This window comes from Mirounga leonina, unplaced genomic scaffold (assembly GCF_011800145.1).
Source record: "Mirounga leonina isolate KUSES-001 unplaced genomic scaffold, KU_Mleo_1.0 Mir_153, whole genome shotgun sequence".
NCBI lineage: Eukaryota > Metazoa > Chordata > Mammalia > Carnivora > Phocidae > Mirounga > Mirounga leonina.
The window spans coordinates 42046815-42066632 of record NW_023270387.1 but is presented as its reverse complement, the minus strand read 5'-3'; the positions used below and the strand labels follow the sequence as shown (position 1 = coordinate 42066632).

The 19818-nt window shown below is 37.5% G+C and overlaps 1 protein-coding gene across 1 annotated transcript in view; it reads right to left on the bottom strand.

The window, feature by feature from the left end:
- Positions 1-19818, bottom strand: part of NOX4 (NADPH oxidase 4) — a 361705-nt gene that overhangs the window by 16071 nt on the left and 325816 nt on the right. Inside the window, exon 19 of the mRNA XM_035009409.1 lies at positions 2751-2845. Within this exon, the coding sequence (XP_034865300.1) occupies positions 2836-2845 (10 nt within the window). The 3' untranslated portion in view covers positions 2751-2835. The remainder of the gene's footprint in view (positions 1-2750; positions 2846-19818) is intronic.

The window sequence follows — 19818 nt, the reverse complement described above, 5'->3', positions numbered from 1 at the left end:
TAGCTAACTTCCAAGTTCCTCATGTAGAAATAATTAACATACATAATGATAATGATAATAATACTTATTATATAATATTTATATATATTTATATAATACTTATAGTGATTTCCTATGACAGTTTAAAAATTGATATATAGTACCCCAGGCCTTTGCTTTGAGATATACAAAGATACATTTCTTTGGCCTGAGAAATTGTAAAAAATACATTAAGAACACTGCCTCTTGCATTAAATAGAGTAATATAGGTGGTATAAGATAATCACTGTACAACAATTGTTCCTTTAGTCTAAATCTAGAATATCTCTTCCCTTGTAGTATAGGAAAAATTAATATCTAAGGCTGAAGCCTCACACAGATGGAATACTTTTCACTTCTAACAAACTAAGTTAGCACACTGTAATTGTGTCAACTAGGAAGTCCTTTATTGCATACCTGGTACTGTGGGAGAAACAGCTATGAATCCTGCTCTATTAGATTAGATAATTCTTACCAATGCAGAATTCAAACAAGTTATTTATAAAACAAAGAAAACAATGTTACATGGAATAATTAATTTATAATTGTGTTATATGTATATATATATATATCTGAAAAGTAAAATGTAATATACATATATTCATACATCTACATTTAATCAATTAGGTTTGAGTTGAGAACTATACAAAAAAACCTTAAGTAAAGTATAAATTGTATTGTAAATCATTTCCCAAATTATAATCTGATGATCTGATAACAATAAATATATAAAATCTCCTGCAAGTTAGAGATACTACTATCAGAAATTACTTACAATTTATACCCTAAGCATGATCTACTTAAGGTCTTTGTACATAGCTCTCAACTCAAATCTAATTGATTAAATGTGTGTGTGTAGGTATGATTATATGCAGATATAATGTTTTTATAAGGTTAGGTGTGCAACAAAAATTAAGGGAAATGCCACAGCGTGAGTATACAACATTAATAAGTTAATCAAGGTTAGAAACATTCAGACACTAAAGAGAATTATTGAATTGCAACTAACATTTCCATGAACAATAATAATAGACAAAGTGCACATCCAGCCACAATCTGCAATAGCATTCACCACAGACACCCTTTTGCTTGGAGCAAACAGATCACAATCAACAATTGCTGTGGAATACTTATGAAATCCATCCCACCAGACCATGTCAGCCTACAATGACACTGATAAGGCCCCTGCAGTGACTGCTCAGCATGTCTGGTATTGCAGAGAATGCACCAGATAAAAAATTTGAGACAGTTGTTCATCGAGGTGAAAGAGAATTATGATCTTAACAACTCACAGTGTATTTTCTCTTAGGGAGTGAGTTATACAGACATTTCATATTTTATTTGGTCTATCCATACCTGATTTTAAGTAATTTGTGTTGCTTTAGAGAGAATCTGAGCAGCTTATATTCTCATACTCATAATTATCCTCCTTACTGACGATGAACTTAGCTTGTCAAATGGCCTCTCTGCATTTGGAGTAAGTTCTTTTCCAAAAGGTTCTTCAATGGATCCCTGGTGGGCTAGCTACACTGGCTGTCCAGAAAGTTTAATTACCTTAAATTCTCTAAAGGTAAGCAACATGAAATTCAATCTGGGCTCCCAGTTTGTTTGTTCCCAGTTCCAAAGATGGCCCATGTTTAATTTCTAGAGATTAATCTCAGGGAGGTTGAAGAAGTTGTTTTCCTTGTTAATCATGTCTCCCCTTGTAATAGTACTGCGGAGATAGGGATTCAAATTTAACACTTTTATAGAGCAATTGCAACATGACAACATGTGCAGGGAAAGCAGGCCAGGGGAAGGGATGGGAAAAGGATGGATCAAAAGATGAAATGAGTGTGGATGTCTGTAACTAGGTGAAATCAAAATCGAGGGAGGAAACAGAGATGAAAGTCTGTTGGGTGATGGCTCAGGCAAGATTACTAAAGCAGAGAGGGGAATCTAAATAAGACATCAAAGACAAAGTCAGGGCCAGATAAACACAAAACCTGTCTAAATAGAGATCAAAGAATAAATTTATTAACAGACAAGTTAATTCTCACTTATCCCAAAAGGTAGGATTTCTGGAAGACTGGTTAGAGAGTGTGGATTTAAATTGGTATGATAATGAGCCATCTCACTCCCTTCTTAAATCTATAAACCTCGGGGCATACTGATGAGGACCAGGGATCTGTAGCATAAACTTTGCTTGGGAACTGCTCATGCGCTAAATGACCTGCGAAATGGAAAGTTCAAGAATGGCAGGGCAAATTTTAAGGGGGAGGTAATGTAGTCAGGAGATGGATCTATCCTTGTCTGATAACATGTTTATTGCATGAAAACAATGCATATTTGAGAAGATAAGAGCACATGAGCACTCAATGTGCCTGAGAGCAAACACAGTTCAAGTAAGAGACCATCTATTGCATGAGGGGTGAGTTCAAATAAAGAACACCAACTGGTAGAGGAAATGTGGCCTATTGAATGACAAATTCTCACCAGTCCAACTATTTGCTCTTATTGCTACAGGGAAGAGTGAGTGAGGGGAAAGGTGGGGTAATAAAACAGAAATTCCTTTATAGAAATTCCAAAGGAGCTAAAGTGAGAATATCAGAAAAAGGAGGTTTCTTTTGATGTTCCTCAGATTTTGTTCTTTCATCCCAAGGGCCATAGTAATATCTATGGTCAACCAGGCATATTTATAAGCGCATCAAGGAGAAAGACTAGCAAACAAATTATGTTTGATCTCTACTTACCTTCTTCATGCTGCTTCCTAATCTCTGTTACCACTGATCCTTTCTGTTCTCCTAGGATAGGACATGGGTAGTTCAGTGTTTATGTTCAGATGAATCTAAAATAAGTAAAGAAATAATATTAACTATACTTTATTCCAATTTAATTTCCCATCTTCCATTTTCCTTCTCACGCAGTCCAGTGTGTCTCATCAGGGCATGGAGGACAGTGAGTGCTATGGGGCAGCATAAGATTATTCAAAACAATAAAGATTTTGTAATATAAAAAAAATCCATATTTAAATAATATTACTTCTGTCCTCTGTAAGAAAAGTTAAATCCCCAAAATGAAATCATCCACCCTTTATAGTTTATAGAAATCCACATTAAAAGTTTTCAATGACTTATGGGGCACCTGGGTCGTTAAGTGTCTGCCTTCTGCTCAGGTCATGATCCCAGGGTCCTGGGATCGAGCCCCACATCGGGCTCCCTGCTCAGCTGGAAGCCTGCTTTTCCCTCTCTTACTCCCCTTGCTTGTGTTCCCTCTCTCTCTGTCTCTCTATGTCAAATAAATAAATAAAATCTTTAAAAAAAAAAGCTTTCAATGACTTAATATCTTAATATGCTCTGTTTCAACTCAAAGAATTTCTCTCAAGTAATATCTGGATTCCTCTGCATAGCTGTGGCTCCTTCAGCATCTTCAGTGTTATATTAATCCTACTCTAAGACTCTCAGAAGCTCTACTTTTATAAAGAATCCAAAATTCAATAGGACCCAGAAGAATATCACATAATTAGCTCTACAACTACACATGCTCTTCCTCTCTAAAAAATGCAAAAATATAGTACTTTCACAAATCATGCTAAGCAAAATTGTGTTTCTAGCAAGTAGGCCTTAGTATAGCTCAGACTGTCATTACAAAGAACACAACAAAGACATCCAGATAGTATCTGGGGAGATGGGAATTAGAGAGGAAGAGCATGTGAAGAGTCTCAAATGCTCTTGTATTCTTTCAAAACCTAAAAATTTGCAATAATGTCACATCTAGACCCCAGCTCTTACTGAGGCTGCCTTCTTCCCCATAGTGACTTCCTACAACAAGCCCAGATGTCTTCCAACACCAATATCTTAGATTTCTTGGTCTCATCCTAAGAGGGTCTTACTTAAATGGAACCTGTCTTCCTTTGTGATAGTTGCCTTCTGAAAACCCAAGCTTTCTTATTTATTCTGCATTTCTGAAGAATCAGAATCAGTATAAACACAAGACAGCTGCTGCTATTCTTTTTTCCCAGCACTCCCTGTGACCATCACCCTCTAAAACACCAACATGCTGGAGATCAAGTCAGAGGGTTCTCTACATCTAATGGAAAGTCAAGAATGAAGAAAATAAAATGAAAGTGAAAAACTTTTAATCAGTCAAGCAAGAGCCCAGTAACTCCAAAGTACAAGTCTCTCAAGGTAAAAGCAGATTGAAGAATGTGTTTTAAATTTAAGTCTGATAGAATCCTTTTACAACCCCCCATATTTACAGCTTGGAACACACACCTAAGGGAGGAGTTGACTTTACCAGCTAAAATAATTCAGGCCTTCTATACTTACCAGTTACTCACAGGAAAAAAATGTAGGAAGACAGAGTCAGAGAGCAACAGAGAACATGTGCATATGGGCAAGGAAAAAGAGAAGACAAAGAGAAATACGGACTCGGAGGGGGTCAGGGGGACCAGACAGAGAGAAAGAGAGACAGAGGGAGATTGAGGTTACTGTCTTTAGAAGGCAGTTTTAGGACCCTGATTCAAAGATTCTCACCACACAGCAGTAGGAAACAGAATAATCTTTCCATTGGTCTTCTTACTCATCTGTGAGACAGGAAATAGAAGGAAAAGAGTAAAATGTATTTCCTAATATTTAGACAAAGTAACCCAACAGCTAGTAGAACAATGCTGCTCATTACAGGCCAGTCTCACAAATTAGATTAACTATATTTGCTCCTGTGAGCAGGGACAAGTAAAGCCATTCATAGACAATGAAAGCTGCCTTCTCAGCATGATGCCAGAGGACACAAAGTCTGCAGAAGTGCTCTCCTCAAAGAGCCCAAAGGGGAATGTGGGGAAGGTAGAAAGATCTCTGCCACCATACCCACCACTCATTAAAATTCCAGGTGGATTGCTGTCATGGATGGCGTGAGTCTGAAGGCATGAGCAGAAAGAATTGACTGATAGGTAGAAATGTTGGGGAATTTTTTGCAGAGAAGGTGACATTTGTAAGATGATTTGAAAGTTAAGTAGGATTTTTATCAGTCAGTCAAGTTGAAAAGGGCATTCCAAGTAAGAAGAGCAAAAACTTAGAGATATAAAGCATATACTTCATTTGGCAAACAGAGAGAATTCAGTCAGAAAAGGCTCATGTTATTGGAATTGACAGAGAAATGAAGAAATAACATGTGAATGTGAGTGTACACGTATGTGTGGAAAAGGCAATTTGCTCACATATTATGCCACTTTTTAAATGTCACACAAAGGATCTAGATTTTAATCTTTAGCAATGGGAAATCAATAAAGGATTTTTCAATATGGGAATGACATAATCTGATCTGTGATTTAGGAAAAAATATCTCTGGTGGACATGTGGAAGGTGAGGATAGAAGGCTAAACTTGATGTGATCTCAAGGTCTTCCTGGTCCAGGCAATCCCATCCACATCATTGGTGCAATGCTCTCCATCAGGCATGAAGTTTTGTGATCTTTGCATAGGGCAGGACCGTCTGACAACCTTGGGCCTCAGTGTATCTTACAAATGCTCTAAATGAGGGCTTGACCAATCTAAGATATGGCATTAGGAGCTATCAATGTTTTACATAATGGGCCAAAGACAACAAGAAAGATCTAGACCAATATTAACATGGCTCAGAGATTTGCAGTGAAAACCTGATTGGTAAACTTAATCTCCCCTAATCTTTGTGCCTAATGAACAGCTACAAGATGGCTCATAACCTGGGGAAGTACCACCCTCCTGAGAGTGTTTAGTAATTTAGGGGGTATTTTCAATGACCCAAATCACCAGAAAGTGCTGTTTTTAGCGAACAGGGCTCTGGGATGCAAAAACTTCCCAAAATGTGTAAGAGAGGCTCTTAATAATAACCATCATTAACACTGTGCCACACCCAAAATGCCAATAGTTCTCCTGTGAGAAACACTGTTATATCAATATTTACTAAATTATGTTCTGTGGAACATTTTAATCTGAGGAAATTCCATGAAAAACAAGCCAACAACGCAAAAAAAACAAACTCCACAGTATTGTGATAAGTGAGTTTGGTCAATTCTGAATACCCCATCTCTTCTTAGAGAAACTTTTCATACAGTTGCATATTAAAAACACTGAACAGTTCTGTTTAACTTTGTATAATCCAATGTTTCTTTCTTTTTTTTTTTTTCTGTATAGAAACCATCTTCCTAATCCAGTGTTTCTTAAATATATTTCTCTGTAACATCCCACGGACCACTTTCAGAAATGGCTTGAGAAATACAGAATCCCAGACTACATCCCAGATTTTGCATTTCTAACTAGCTCTGAGAGTAACATGTTACTACTGGTGGGAGGATCACATTCTGGGTAGCAAGGGAGACTGTTGGTTCTCAGCCCTTTCTGTAATTAGAATCGACTAGGGATGTTAATATACATGTATATATTGGTGTCAGAGCCCCATTGCTGGAGATTCTGGTGAAGCTTATGCATCAACATAAAAAAAAAAAGCCCTTAACAACTCCCTAGGTGATTTTAATATCCATCCAGGTTGACAATCAAATTCCTTTGAATTGTTACTGCTTTTTATTTAGTGAGTACCCATTTATCATGACAGATACCAATGGCTTTTATTTTTTGTTACTTTACTTATTTAGAAGAGGTTTGAGTTTGAATAAGTATAATCAGCATGATAAGCAAAAAAAAATCTGGATTATAATATTTTCAGATCTATTTTCAGATCTCAGAGCAACCTCAGGCTTTTGTCTCTCAAGTTTCACTTTTCTCATTAAAGAAATGACAAAAGAAGCTGGCACTGATTTATTACATGATGATAATGATTTGAAAGAGAAATAGGTCTTATGTTTAGTGGAGCACACTTTGAAGAGCCATTGCAAAGAGTCTATGGGCAAAAGAATGACATGTTTAGGCCTGTGTTTTGAAAGACTACTCTACCAAATATCTGTTAGAGAATTGAATGCAGCAAAGAGAAAACAAAGGTGTGGAGAACAGTGAGGAGGCGTTTCACATGTCCAGACAAGAGATTATGAAGCTTTAAAGAGAAATGAAGCAGTGTATGCAGGTGGACGGAAATGAATCAATTAGAAATATTCTGGGTTAGTCTTGCTTAGATGTTACAGGAGAGGAAACATAATTTTCCCTTTACCCTTCTAGGTTCTTGGCTAAGACCCACTCTATAATAAAAAGATTAATAGGAGAAAAGCAAATAGAAGTTTAATAATGTGTACACCTCCTCTATACATGGGAGAGACACAGGAAAATTGAGTAACTCTGAAATGTGCCAAGCTACCACCTTAAATACTATCTTCAGATAAATAGAAATGCCATTGATTGGGGAAGCCACTTATGAGAGGCTATCGGGAAAAGCCCAATAAAACTGAAACCCCTTAAAAGCATAAAGTTGAACAAAAATAAAAATGGCTGCACTCATGCTTTAGGGAAGCTCAATTTTAAACTAAGTAACTCTTCCTCTCTTCTGCAAACCTCCCCTCCTCCGTTCTTAGCCTTTGTTTCAAGACCCTGGTAACACCCTGAAGACATGATCAATGAGGCTGGCAGCAGTACACAATTCCTGTTGAAACCAGCTAGATTCTCTATTTCCCTATAAACCCCCACCCCCAGCCCTTCCTCTGGATGGCTTGAAGTTTTTGAAGGCCACAGCCAGCTGCAGCCTCCTTGGCCCATCAAAGTAATAAAGCTACTGTTCCTCTTTATCCTAAACCCTGTCTTCACATTATATTTTGGCTCCCAAGCAAGGAGATAAGTTTTCAACAACAAAACAAGGGTATGGTTATCACGTAGCTTTTAGACCTTTCCTTCTTCATTGATAAGAATTTTGAGAAATTTAGTCATTCTCCTCTTCCTGTTACAAGAGAAGGAGACACCCTTACAAATGGAGATCTGCCTTATGAATGTCAGTGTACCTTACAAAAGGGTAACTTCTACTTGGTTTTCAGAGCTTTTTCTGTGTTTCTTGTTTCTCAAAAAGTAATCAGCTCCAGAGGCATATTTTAGGGTGATAATTCTGCTTCCCTTCAATGTTTATTGGTCTAAATGGAGAGAGTGAAATAATGGACAATTTTACAAATAGCTCCCAGATTTTTTTTTTTTCTTGGAAAGCTAAAATACAGAAGGAAAAATAATTTAGGAGATATAGATTTGGAAGTATATATTTTTTAAGAATAGGTACTTAAAAAAGAAGAATAGGTATGTAAGTCTATGGCCGTACCACCCTGAACATGCCTGATCTCCTCTGATCCCAGAAGCTATGCAGAGTCCAGCCTGGTTAGTACTTGGATGGGAGACCACCTAGGAATTGCAGTTGTCATTGGCTTAAAATAAATAAACAAACAAATAAATAAACAAACAAACAAATAAATAAATAAGGTAAGTAAAACTATAAAAGTTTAGATATCCTCCCAGGGAGAGAAAATAGATTAAAGGAAAACACTAAGAATGAAACTGACATGTTAACAAACGCTTAACAGTTCTACCCTAAGAAAACTCTCTTAACCTGATTGATTCATGAGCCTGTCTTACAGACACTGAACACCGATAAGACCAGCTAAGACTGGAACTGGGAAGAATTCTTGTGCAGAAGGGAGCAAGAGTGAACGAAAATAACCTCTCTGATAACAAACCCCAAGATCTCCCTGCATTGGTCATACTTAACAAAACCATTCTTTGAATATCTGTCCTAAGAAGAGGCATGATTTCTGAATGCACATGCCCCAAAAAGGGGCCACCTCTCTTTGTCACTATAGCCAATCAGCATATTCCACATTCTGACGCTTTGCCCTTAAATACACTCAACCCTAACCCTTTGAGGAGGTTCAAGAAATCTTCTTCCCTCTCCTTGCTTTGTGCCTTGCAATAAAACCCTTTTTCTCTACTCCAAAAACTGGTCTCAGTGTTTGTCTTACTGTATTAGGCAATAGAACCGTGAGAAACCTCCACGTAAGTGATGAAAAGCGAGTGAAGGCAAGTAAGTAGAATAATCAGAGGAGGAGGAAACCACAAAAAACCAACATGGAAAGATTTTTCAATACAGAGAAGGAAGGTAACAGAATCAGTGTGCAGAGAGATGTCAAAGAATGAGAATAAAACTCATTGTTGTAACTACCACGAATCTACTCCTGACCTGTGAGAGATATATTTCCTAGCGTGAAAGAAACTATAGTCAGATTAAGGGTGAAAGGGAGTGGGAATCAGGCTGTAAAATGAAGGCAAGGAAAAATAATCCTGAAAGAGTCATGAGAAGGTTTTTCTAGGGTGAAAATACTTGATATATTTCAGGGCAGGATGAAAGGTTGGTTGTAGGGTGTGATATGGCATTGGGGGCAGGGCTTGGGAGAAGATAACAATAGAACAAGTTGCAAGAGAAATCAGTGGGAAGAAAGGTAGACAGTCCCCTTGTTCTGGAAAAGGACAGATTTTCTAGCTAAAGATCAGGTCATCTGCCAAGAGGAAGCAAGTGTGTAAAAAAAAAAAAAAAGGTTTGGGGTATCTTTTGTAGGAGAGATGAATAGGAATGCTGAATACTGAAGGTCCAGATGAAGTTTAACAAATTCAACTTGTATTTTGACCAGAGGGTCACAGGCCTTTTATCTTTTTTCCCTCATGGTGTCACCCTGGGAATCTTGGAGAGAAATGTTATTGATTAACTTGATTTCCTGCTTATTTTGAGCATAAAAGAATAGGGAGGAAATACTTATGACATTAATAAGAATATGTTTTCTCTGATTGTGTATTAAAAGAGATTTTAAAAAAGAATCCCGAATCTGGGGCACCAGGGTGGCTCAGTCAGTTAAGCATCTGACTTCAGTTTTGGTCATGATCTTGTGGTCCTGGAATCAAGCCCTGCATTGGGCTCCCTGCTCAGTGGGGAGTCTGCTTGTCCTTCTGCCCCTCCTCCTGCTCATACTTTCTCTCTCTCTCTCAAATAAATAAGTGAAATCTTTAAAAAACATCCCAAATCAACACCTTCAGCATTCCACCCTCTTCATGACGACAGAACAGATGACAAGAAATATTATAGGCATTCGATTGGAATTGGGTCATTAGTTCAGTAACCACTCTACAGTTGGTGTGAGTGTGAAAGCTCTTGTCTTCTGAGGGAAAAAAATAATCCCTGTCATCAACTTGCTGTAAGAGTGATTTTGACACCTCCTCAAATACTTCAAAAAGAATTTTCAGGTGATTTATTACCTGTCATAACAGATTCAGGCTCAAACTCTGAATACACCTTACTCAGTGTCAATCTAATCTGTAAAAGAAGTTTCAGGGACAGGGAGGGAGAAAATCAGGAAAGGGGAAATTAACAATAAATATAGCAAATTTGATTTCTCACTATAGCGTGCTTGAATAGAAGTTCAGAAAATAGGGTAGCCCAAGGAGAAAGCATTATAGTAAATAAAGAAAACAACATGCACAGGGTAATCATAAAGTCCTCTATGATAGATTTGGGGTATATCAATATTTAAACTCTCAGACTTCATTTTGAAGTCTTCAAAAGCCTCCATTCCAATTTGCAATTCTTTCACCTGATGAGATTTTACTAAAAATAAGATGAACAATTAAAGTTGATTTCATAGTAATGATTGATGCTATATTGTCCCTATAGTGATTACAGAAATAATCACTTGTTTATTCCTCTAACTGGGTATCAATTATATTTCTATTATAAGTACCCACTCCATCCCTTCCCTTTTTAGTAGATGTGGTCTTTTTGAGGGGAGGAGGGACATCCTGGGGTGAAAAATAAATCATATAGAAAGAAATGGAAGCCATTTGCCTTTAGGATCTTTTTTTGATACATGATCTTGCCCAGACAAAGTCTAACTGAGAATGAGAAGATTTCACGAAGAGTTGGTATGTTGAAATAGCTAAAAAATACCATTAGAATCCCCCCCCCGTTCCTTCATCTTCCTATCATTATGGCAATTGACATGAAGAGCACAGTTTTCTAGTCTTAACTTCCCCAATTGTCTTCTCTTGCCTTTCTAAGGCTTACTCCCTTACCGAAAATGTGGGCACTGGACTTTGAAGAATAAAGTTACTAAATTTTATTTCTTTGAGAAGTTGATTCTTGTGGAATGGTGAAGGTTAAAAATATGACAAGGGTTTTCTAAAGCAATTTTTTAGAAAAACAGAGAATTGTGGAACATTCAGGTAAACTATGGTTTCAATAGTAGTATTCACTTCTACCTCTTGAGGAATCATGGAAAACTTGAGGGAAGGCAGCTAGCCAACATTAATTCAGAACATATTTCTTTAATATTCTTTAAAATGTATTTGGAAATCATGTTAAAAAGTGATGCTATAATTCCAACATTTATATTTTAGTTCTATAAAGTTAAAGTCATCCTTTCCAATCCTCTATACCCAGGAGCAAATACAATTAACAAGTTGGATGCATATTCTCAAATTTTTTCTTGAACTCACAGAGGCATACTTATATTTGTAATATACTTGCACTTGCTAATCCTCCAACAAGATAGAGAGTCCATTTCTCTATTCACTGGAATCAGGGAAGCCCTAAGACTTTTTTTAACCAAATGATTATAAGTAAAATAATAGTAGTCTAGTTACAGGTCTGGCCCTTAATTAGATTGGCAGCACCTACTTTGTTTTTCTGGGACACACTTTGAAATACTCCCTCTTTGAACCCAGTTTCTGTGTTATGAGAAGCACCTGCCATGTGGAAAGGCTATGTGTGGGCAGTCTATTCACCAGGTACAACCTAGCTTTCATCCAACCATCAACATCAACTGCCATCCATGTGAATGAGCCATCTGGGACATCCATCCCAGTGATGCCTTAAATTACTATAGTCAAAACTCTCATTTGAATGTAGTTATTTGCAAAAATCCAAGAAAGGATGGCTCAGTTGAGCCCAGCCAACCCAGAGAACCATGAAAACTACCAGTGAATTTTTATCTTAAGCCACTAAATTTGGGAGTGGATCATTACACAGCAACAGATAACTGAAGCAGCCTTTTTCACATTTTAACATTGCTACTATTCAAATTATAATGAATGTGGTAATAGAAGGAATCATTCAAAAATTTGCAATAATAAATTTCTCTCCTGGTAGTACATAAGCTAATGATGCTACTGATAATGCATCTGATAGTGTTTTAGACTTACAGAAATATATTTCTTTAAGGTGCCATGAATTAGAAAACAAACAAAACAAACAAACAAACAAAAAATGATGCCGTGAATGAACATCCTAGTAGTTGTGATGGTTGAGATGTGTTGGTGTGTGTGAGGAGGATTAGTAAATAGATCATGCAGACCCTAAATATCTAAGGTTTCAGGATTGAACATGCACAGGGAAAAAGAGAGGAATACAGAATAGGGTAACCAGGAGCATAAAAATAAATCATCTATGCCAAAACATCTAGATAAACTTATAAGCCAAAGTGTTTGTAAGAAGGTAGGGGAAATGTTAAGAACACTGATTCGAAATTAAAAATGTTACATTACAAAATAATTGCTATATTGAAGTGTAGTCCCCTAGTTATCAATGAAAGTTTATAAACTGTGAGAACTAGAACTTGAGCAAGTTACTTCATCTTCTCAAATTTCAGTTGCTATGTCTGAAAAATGAAAAAAAAAAAGAATATTCCTCCACAAAGTTATCTTATGAAATAATGCTTATGAAGGATTTCACAGCGTAAATTGATAATCAATGCAAGGGATTTTTATTAATATTATTAAAGTGAACAGCAATGGCTTAGAATGAATCATACCCCACATTCTGGGCCAGAATTTAGTCCAGAACTCGATCTTTTCCTTATTCTAAAACACTTAACCTGTAAACTCTGCTATCATATTTAGATTACAGGGATGTAAAAATTCCTAGGAAAATATAAGCATATCAAATATAGTATATATAGAAAGTATATATATTTTTTATATATATATAAAAGTGTGTATATATACACACAAAAGTGTGTGTGTGTGTGTGTGTGTGTGTGTATATATATATATATATATATATATAAATACATGTAAAATGTGCCTTGATTAAGTGGAGTTTATCTCAGGAATAGTTTTTCCCAGAAATTAATCAAATTTCAAAAATCAAACATTATAATTCACCATGCACACCAATTTAAAAAGAAAAATTATACGATCATCCCAATAGATGCAAAAAATATTTGACAAAATTCAATATCTACTCATGACTAACATCCCACCCCCGAAAAAAATTTTCCAATAACTAGGGATAGAAGGAAATTTCCACAAACTAATAAAGTATATCTACAAAAATCCTACAGCTAAAATCATACTTTATTTTCCCCTAAGATCAGGAACAGGGCAATGACATCTATTCTCACCACTCATATTCAAGATCGTACTGCATATCCTAGTCAGTTCAGTACAACAGGTGAAAGAGATAAAAACATAGACTGGAAAGGAAGGCATAAAACTACTTTCTCTTGGGACACCTAGGTGGCTCAGTTGGTTAAGCTTTCAACTCTTGATTTTGCCTCAGGTCATGATCTCAGGGTCATGAGATTGAGCCCTGCCTCAGGGTCACTGGCTGAGTGTGGAGCCTGCTTAAGATTCTCTCTCTCCTTCCCTAAAAACACCCTACTTTTCCCCCACACAAATGACATTACTGAATGTACAGGAAATTCCAAAGATGCACAACAATATTAATTGAATATTTATGTAATTTCAAAAATGAAATTAATTAAATGGTACCATTTGTAATTGTATCAAAATGCATAAAATCTTTATGGATAAATGTAACAAACTATGTGCAAGAAACATGCAAAACTTGTATGCCTCAAACTACAAAATATTGATGAGAAAAATCAAATCTGGTTTCAAACTGCTATGAAAGTCATCTAGGGAACTTCTCAAAAATAGTTTCCTGACTTCTCCCTGGGTCTCCTGAATGAGAAACTTTGAAAATGAAGCCCTAAAAGTCTGTACCTGTAGGTGAGTCTCCTACAGACAAGTCTGCATTCGGGTATGTTATTATATCACTGAACTAAAGTAGGGTTATATTTTCTATTAGTTTGAAAAAAGACTTTTATTCCCTCTCTCTTCCCATCAAGTACCTCTTCAATATGTTTCTTGTTTCCCTGAGCTTTTATTTATTTTTTAAGATTTTATTTATTTACTTAGAGAGAGAGTGAGGGGAGGGGCAGAAGGAGAGGGAGAGAGAATCCCAAGTAGACTCTGCACTGGGTACAGAGGCCAATGTGGGGCTCCATGCCAGGCTCGATCCCATGACCCTGAGATCATGACCTGAGCTGAAACCAAGAGTCAGTTGCCCAACCGACTGAGCCACCCAGGAGTCCCTCTTGTTCCCCCAAGCCTTTAGCAGATGCCCAGATCCAATTAATAAATGCTGACTTGAATAGAGTGTTTTCACAGAAAGCACCAGTGAAAGGGTAGGAACTAAAAAGAAGAGGATATTTGGAGGATCCTGGTATTCAGGATGTTCTATTTTTTTGTCACTCTAAAATTATACTCTGATTTGCAATCCAGAGTCTTACAAACTTGTTGAGAGCAGCGACGCAGTAGCCACTGCACATGGAATCATATTGTTGCCAGAGCAACATCTGGTGGTGAGCAGAGAGGTCTCTGGGAAGAGGTAAAAAGACTGCATGGATAGCCGTCACACTGTTAATGATCATCAATGGGTTTGAGGGAGAAGTAAGTGGGGATGGAAGACAATCTCACAATGGCATGGGCTCTGGGGTAGTTCACAAAACATTCACAGAGAAGTTGCTCTTGGTTTGAGAGAAAAGAGAGATGGGCAATTTTCAAAGGCTTCATATCTTGAAGACTTCCAAGTTTTTCACAACAGGTGGAGGGGGGGGATGAAGAGTTTAAAGAGTATTAAATTGTACACCTGAAACTAATATTACACTGTATGTTAACTAACTGGAATTTAAATAAAAACTTAAAAAAATAACAAAAAATAAAGAGCATTAAATACGGGTCCGGAAGACTGGATTTTGATGCTCATTCTGCTTCTATGTGACCATAACCTTGGCTGTTTCCTTACACCTCTTTTGTCCTTACTTTCCTGCTCTATAAAATGAGTGGATAGCATGAGTGGAAATTATCTTTAAGTTCCTATACTGGTCCAAAAAAAAAAGTCTGTACTTCAAAATATGGGATGTTTATACTGAATGAAAGGTACACAAAACTGAGATTTGGGTGAATAAGAAATGTGTCACTCAGCCCTTGAAAAAGGGACACCAGATCTTAAGAAAATTCTTTTAACCTGAATAGGCATAAACATTTTTCCAAGAGAGAGACACAGAGAGACAAAAACAGACGGAGCGACATAGAAACACAGTGTCATAGTAGTGATAATCTGTCCTGTGGCATTGAGAAAGATACAGTGTAATCTAAATCTTAAGCAGCTTGAAACCCTGGTAACAGACAACTGAACAAGGGGAAATAATTTTTTCCACACAGCACTGACTGCTGTTTTTATTCTCTACTATATCGCTGTTGGTTCATAACTGGCCCCCATAGACACAGAACAAGGAGAGACGGAAGAAAGAAGCAGACCACTCCAGATTAGGAGGAAGTAGGTGTCATAAGCAAGGAAATTTATGAGGCATCTCTTGGGCAGTCACAAGATGAGTTGATCACTGCACCTGAGTGCCCGAGTCTTAAAAGTTTATATAGACACCTTGATGAGGTTGAGTCATGTGTACCATCCGGACAGTTTCAACAACACATTACCCTCTCAAGGCTGCATCCCTCAAATGGCTCTGGCTGTGGGAACTGTGAGCAGAAATCTGTTCCAAGTGCTAGGGAGGGAGGAGGTGAAGTCCTGCTGCAAGTCAACCAGCAGTCATGTCCTTTAGATGACCTCCCCCAACAATCCCCACAGGACCTCTCATGGTGTGGGGGTGGGAAGGATTGGTGCTCAGCTAATTTAAATGAAGAGACTTTGTTTCCTCTTTTGAATGAAAGTGCCTGTGCTCTTGAGTTGTTTATTTCTTTTCTCTTTCAAATTTCTCTTCAACCTGATAGGCCTCTGATCTGAGAGACTCATTGGGAAGACTTTGGAAGGAGAATGAGGGAGAGTATGTGTGATATTGTGATTTATAAGAAATACATATTTGGTCTTTTTCTATGGTTCTAGTTTCCAAACCCCCTGGAATTTCTGAAGTGATGAAAATTTAAAGTTGTCCGCTATACTATATTAATGAGGACTTACAGACCTAAAGTTGGGGGCTGGTCACCAGAGGAACCAACCATATGATTAGAGGGTCAGAAATTTCAGTCCCACCCTCTGACCTCCAAGGAGAGGGAGAGAGGCTGAAGGTTGAATGCTTCTTCAATGGCCTATGATTTAATCAAATATGCTTATATAATGAAGCCTCCATAAAAACCCAAAAGGATTATCGGATTCGGAGAGCTTTTGGGTTGGTAAAGACATGGATGTTTCAGGAGAGTGTTGTGCCTGGGGAGGGCATGGAAGCTCTGCATCTTTTCCCCACACCTTGCCCTATGCATCTCTTCCATATGGCTGTCCCTGAGTTATATCCTTTTATAATAAACTGGTGATCTAGTAAGTACAACGTTTCTTTGAGTTGTGGGAACAGCTCTAGCAAATTAATTGAATTGGAAGAGGAGGTTGTAGGAACCACTGATTGATAGTTTGGTCCAAAGTACAGGTAACAACCTGGACTTTCCATTGGCCTCCCAAATTGGAAGGGATCCTTGCAGCCTCTACTTTGTAACCAGTCAGTGAGAAGCCAGGTAACAGCTTGGGCTTGCTGCTGACATCTGAAGTGGTATGGGGGTGGCAGGGGCACAGTGGCAGCCTTGCTGTTAACCTGTAGAATCTCATGCTATTTCCAGGTTGAGAGTGTCAGATAGGAATTGGGTCCAGGAACTTCATTTAGTAAGCCCTGTTGACAATGCAATTCAGACCAGCAGGAGTTGGTGATAATTGTAATCCTAACCTGTTTTACATCTCTCATTCTCACTGTCTCAGAACACAGGTAAAGAAGTTTGAGGTATGTAGTCATGTATCAGTACATCATTCCTTCTTATGGCTGAATACTATTGCAATATAGGGATATGCCACATTTTCTTTATGCATTCATTTGTTGATGGACATTTGAGTTTTTTCCCACTTTTCGGCTATTATGAATAATGCTGCTATAAATGTCCCCATGCATGACTTTGTGTGAACATATGTTTTCATTTCTCCTTCCACATACCTAGGAGTATCATTTCTGGGTCTTATGGTAACTCTATGTTTAGTGAAAACATTATGCTAAGTGAAAAAACTCAGTCACAAAAGAGCACATGCTATATAACTCCACTTATTCAAAACTATAAAATAGGAAAATCTACAGAGACAGAATGTATATTAATGGTTGTGTAAGGCTGAGAGTAGAGGGGAGGGTATAGGAGAATAATAGCTAAAGGGTAAGGGGTTTCTTTTGGATGTGACAAAAATGTTCTAAAATTGACTGTGAGGATGCTTGCACCTCTTTGTGAATGTATTAAAAACCAATAAAGTACACTTTTGGTGAATTGTATCTCAGTAAAATTATTAAAGATGAATTGGAAAACACATTCATATTAAACCCAAACCAAAAAAAAAGTATGAGGGAGCCTTTTGTCTTACCCAGAACCGTCTATCCATGCTTGATTATTCCTTGGTTATTCATTCCAGGCAATCCCAGGTTGATGTAAGTGAGACTACTCTGCTTGCCACTGTTGTAGCTCCTTCCACTTGCACCAGATTTGTGTGTTTCATGGCTATCTTTACGTTAGATTGTTATCCCTTTTGGAGGTGAAGTGATATCATACCAATAGTTATTTCCCTAGGGCCAGACACAAAGTCTTAAACATAATGGATAAAAAACCAGTATGTTATATGGACGAATACCCCAAATCATTTTCTCCACTGGAGAGTTAGAGTTTTCATAAGGAAGCATACAAGGTTTCACTTGGAGCTGCCAGTTCTGTTAAGTGACAACTTAGACTTCTCATTTAAAGTGGCACGTGGCTAGCAAGCTTCAGACACAGCCTCTTAAACTTACCACCAAAATACTTATAAAGACATGGATAAAGACAAAAATTCACACCAACATTTAAATGGACACTGACAGTTTAAGAGCTAAGAATTTTCATTAATTATGGCTCAGAGAGCAGGTTAAAATAAACCAATACCCAAACAAGCAGACATCAGTAAGTGTCCGGTTCTTGAATCACTTCTTCAGGTAGAAGAGTCCTATCCACATGAAAGAAATTAGGGATTGAGGGTTTTAGAGGGGAGGGGGTGGGGGGATGGGTTAGCCTGGTGATAGGTATTAAGGAGGGCACATACTACATGGAGCACTGGGTGTTATACGAAAACAATGAATCGTGGATCACCACATCAAAAACTAATGATGTATTGTATGGTGAATAACATAACATAATAAAATAAAATTAAAAAAAAAAGAAGTTAGGGATTGATTTAGAATTCTTTTATTGAGAGATCCAGAATTTTGTCAACAGGAAAATGGGCAACCACCTCTGCCATCTTTTCAGGGAGGCCATGTTTAATGGGCAAGATCACCATTCTATGCCCCACACCTCCAAATATGAAAACATCCATAAAGATATAGCAAGTCCAAAGACACATAAGGGACTGCTAGTACTTACTTGCATCTGTTACCCAAATATAACTGGGTCACTTTGTGAACAGTTTTAGAGACCTGGTATTCCATCACCCAAACTAAAGATTGATGTCAAAATTTCATGAAAACATTATATATCTTTAAGTATTTTAAAGAGGCAGCAAAAGGGAATTACTTTGCAAGACTTCATAATCACCCTTTTTACCAAAAATTTCCAAAAAGTCTTTCTAGCAAATGCTCAATGAGGTTTCTTATTTTCTCTTTGGCAAACTCTTTTTTTAAAATTTTATTTTATTTTATTATGCTATTTTAGTCACCATAAAGTACATCATTAATTTTTTGATGCAGTATTCCATGATTCATTGCTTACATAGAACACCTAGTGCTCCATGCAATACGTGCCCTCCTTAATACCCATCACTGGGCTAATCCATCCTCCCACCCCACCCCCCCCTCTAAAACCCTCAGTTTGTTTCTCAGAGTCCATAGTCTCTCATGGTTTGTCTCCCCCTCCACGTCCCCCCCTTCATTTTTCCCTTCCTTCTCCTAATGTCCTCCATGCTATTCCTCATGTTCCACAAATAAGTTAAACCATATAATTGACTTTCTCTGCTTGACTTCTTTCACTTAGCATAATCTCTTCCAGTCCCATCCATGTTGATGTAAAAGTTGGGTATTCATCTTTTCTTATGGCTCAGTAATATTCCATTGTATATATGGACCATATCTTCTTTATCCATTCATCTGTTGAAGGGCATCTCGGATCTTTCCACACTTTGGCTATCGTGGACATTGCTGCTATGAACATTGGGGTGCATATGGCCCTTCTTTTCACTACATCTGTGTCTTTGGGGTAAATATCCAGGAGTGCAATTTCTGGGTCATAGGGTAGCTCTATTTTTAATTTTTTGAGGATCCTCCACACTGTTTTCCAAAGTGGCTATACCAACTTGCATTCCCACCAACAGTGTAAGAGGATTCCCCTTTCTCCACAACCTCTCTAACATTTGTTGTTTCTTGCCTTGTCAATTTCTGCCGTTCTAACTGGTGTAATGTGGTATCTCAATGTGGCTTTGATTTAAATTTCCCTGATGACTAATGATGATGAACCTTTTTCATGTGTCTGTTAGCCATTTGTATGTCTTCTTTGGAGAAGTGTCTGTTCATGTCTTCAGCCCATTTTTTGACTTAATTATT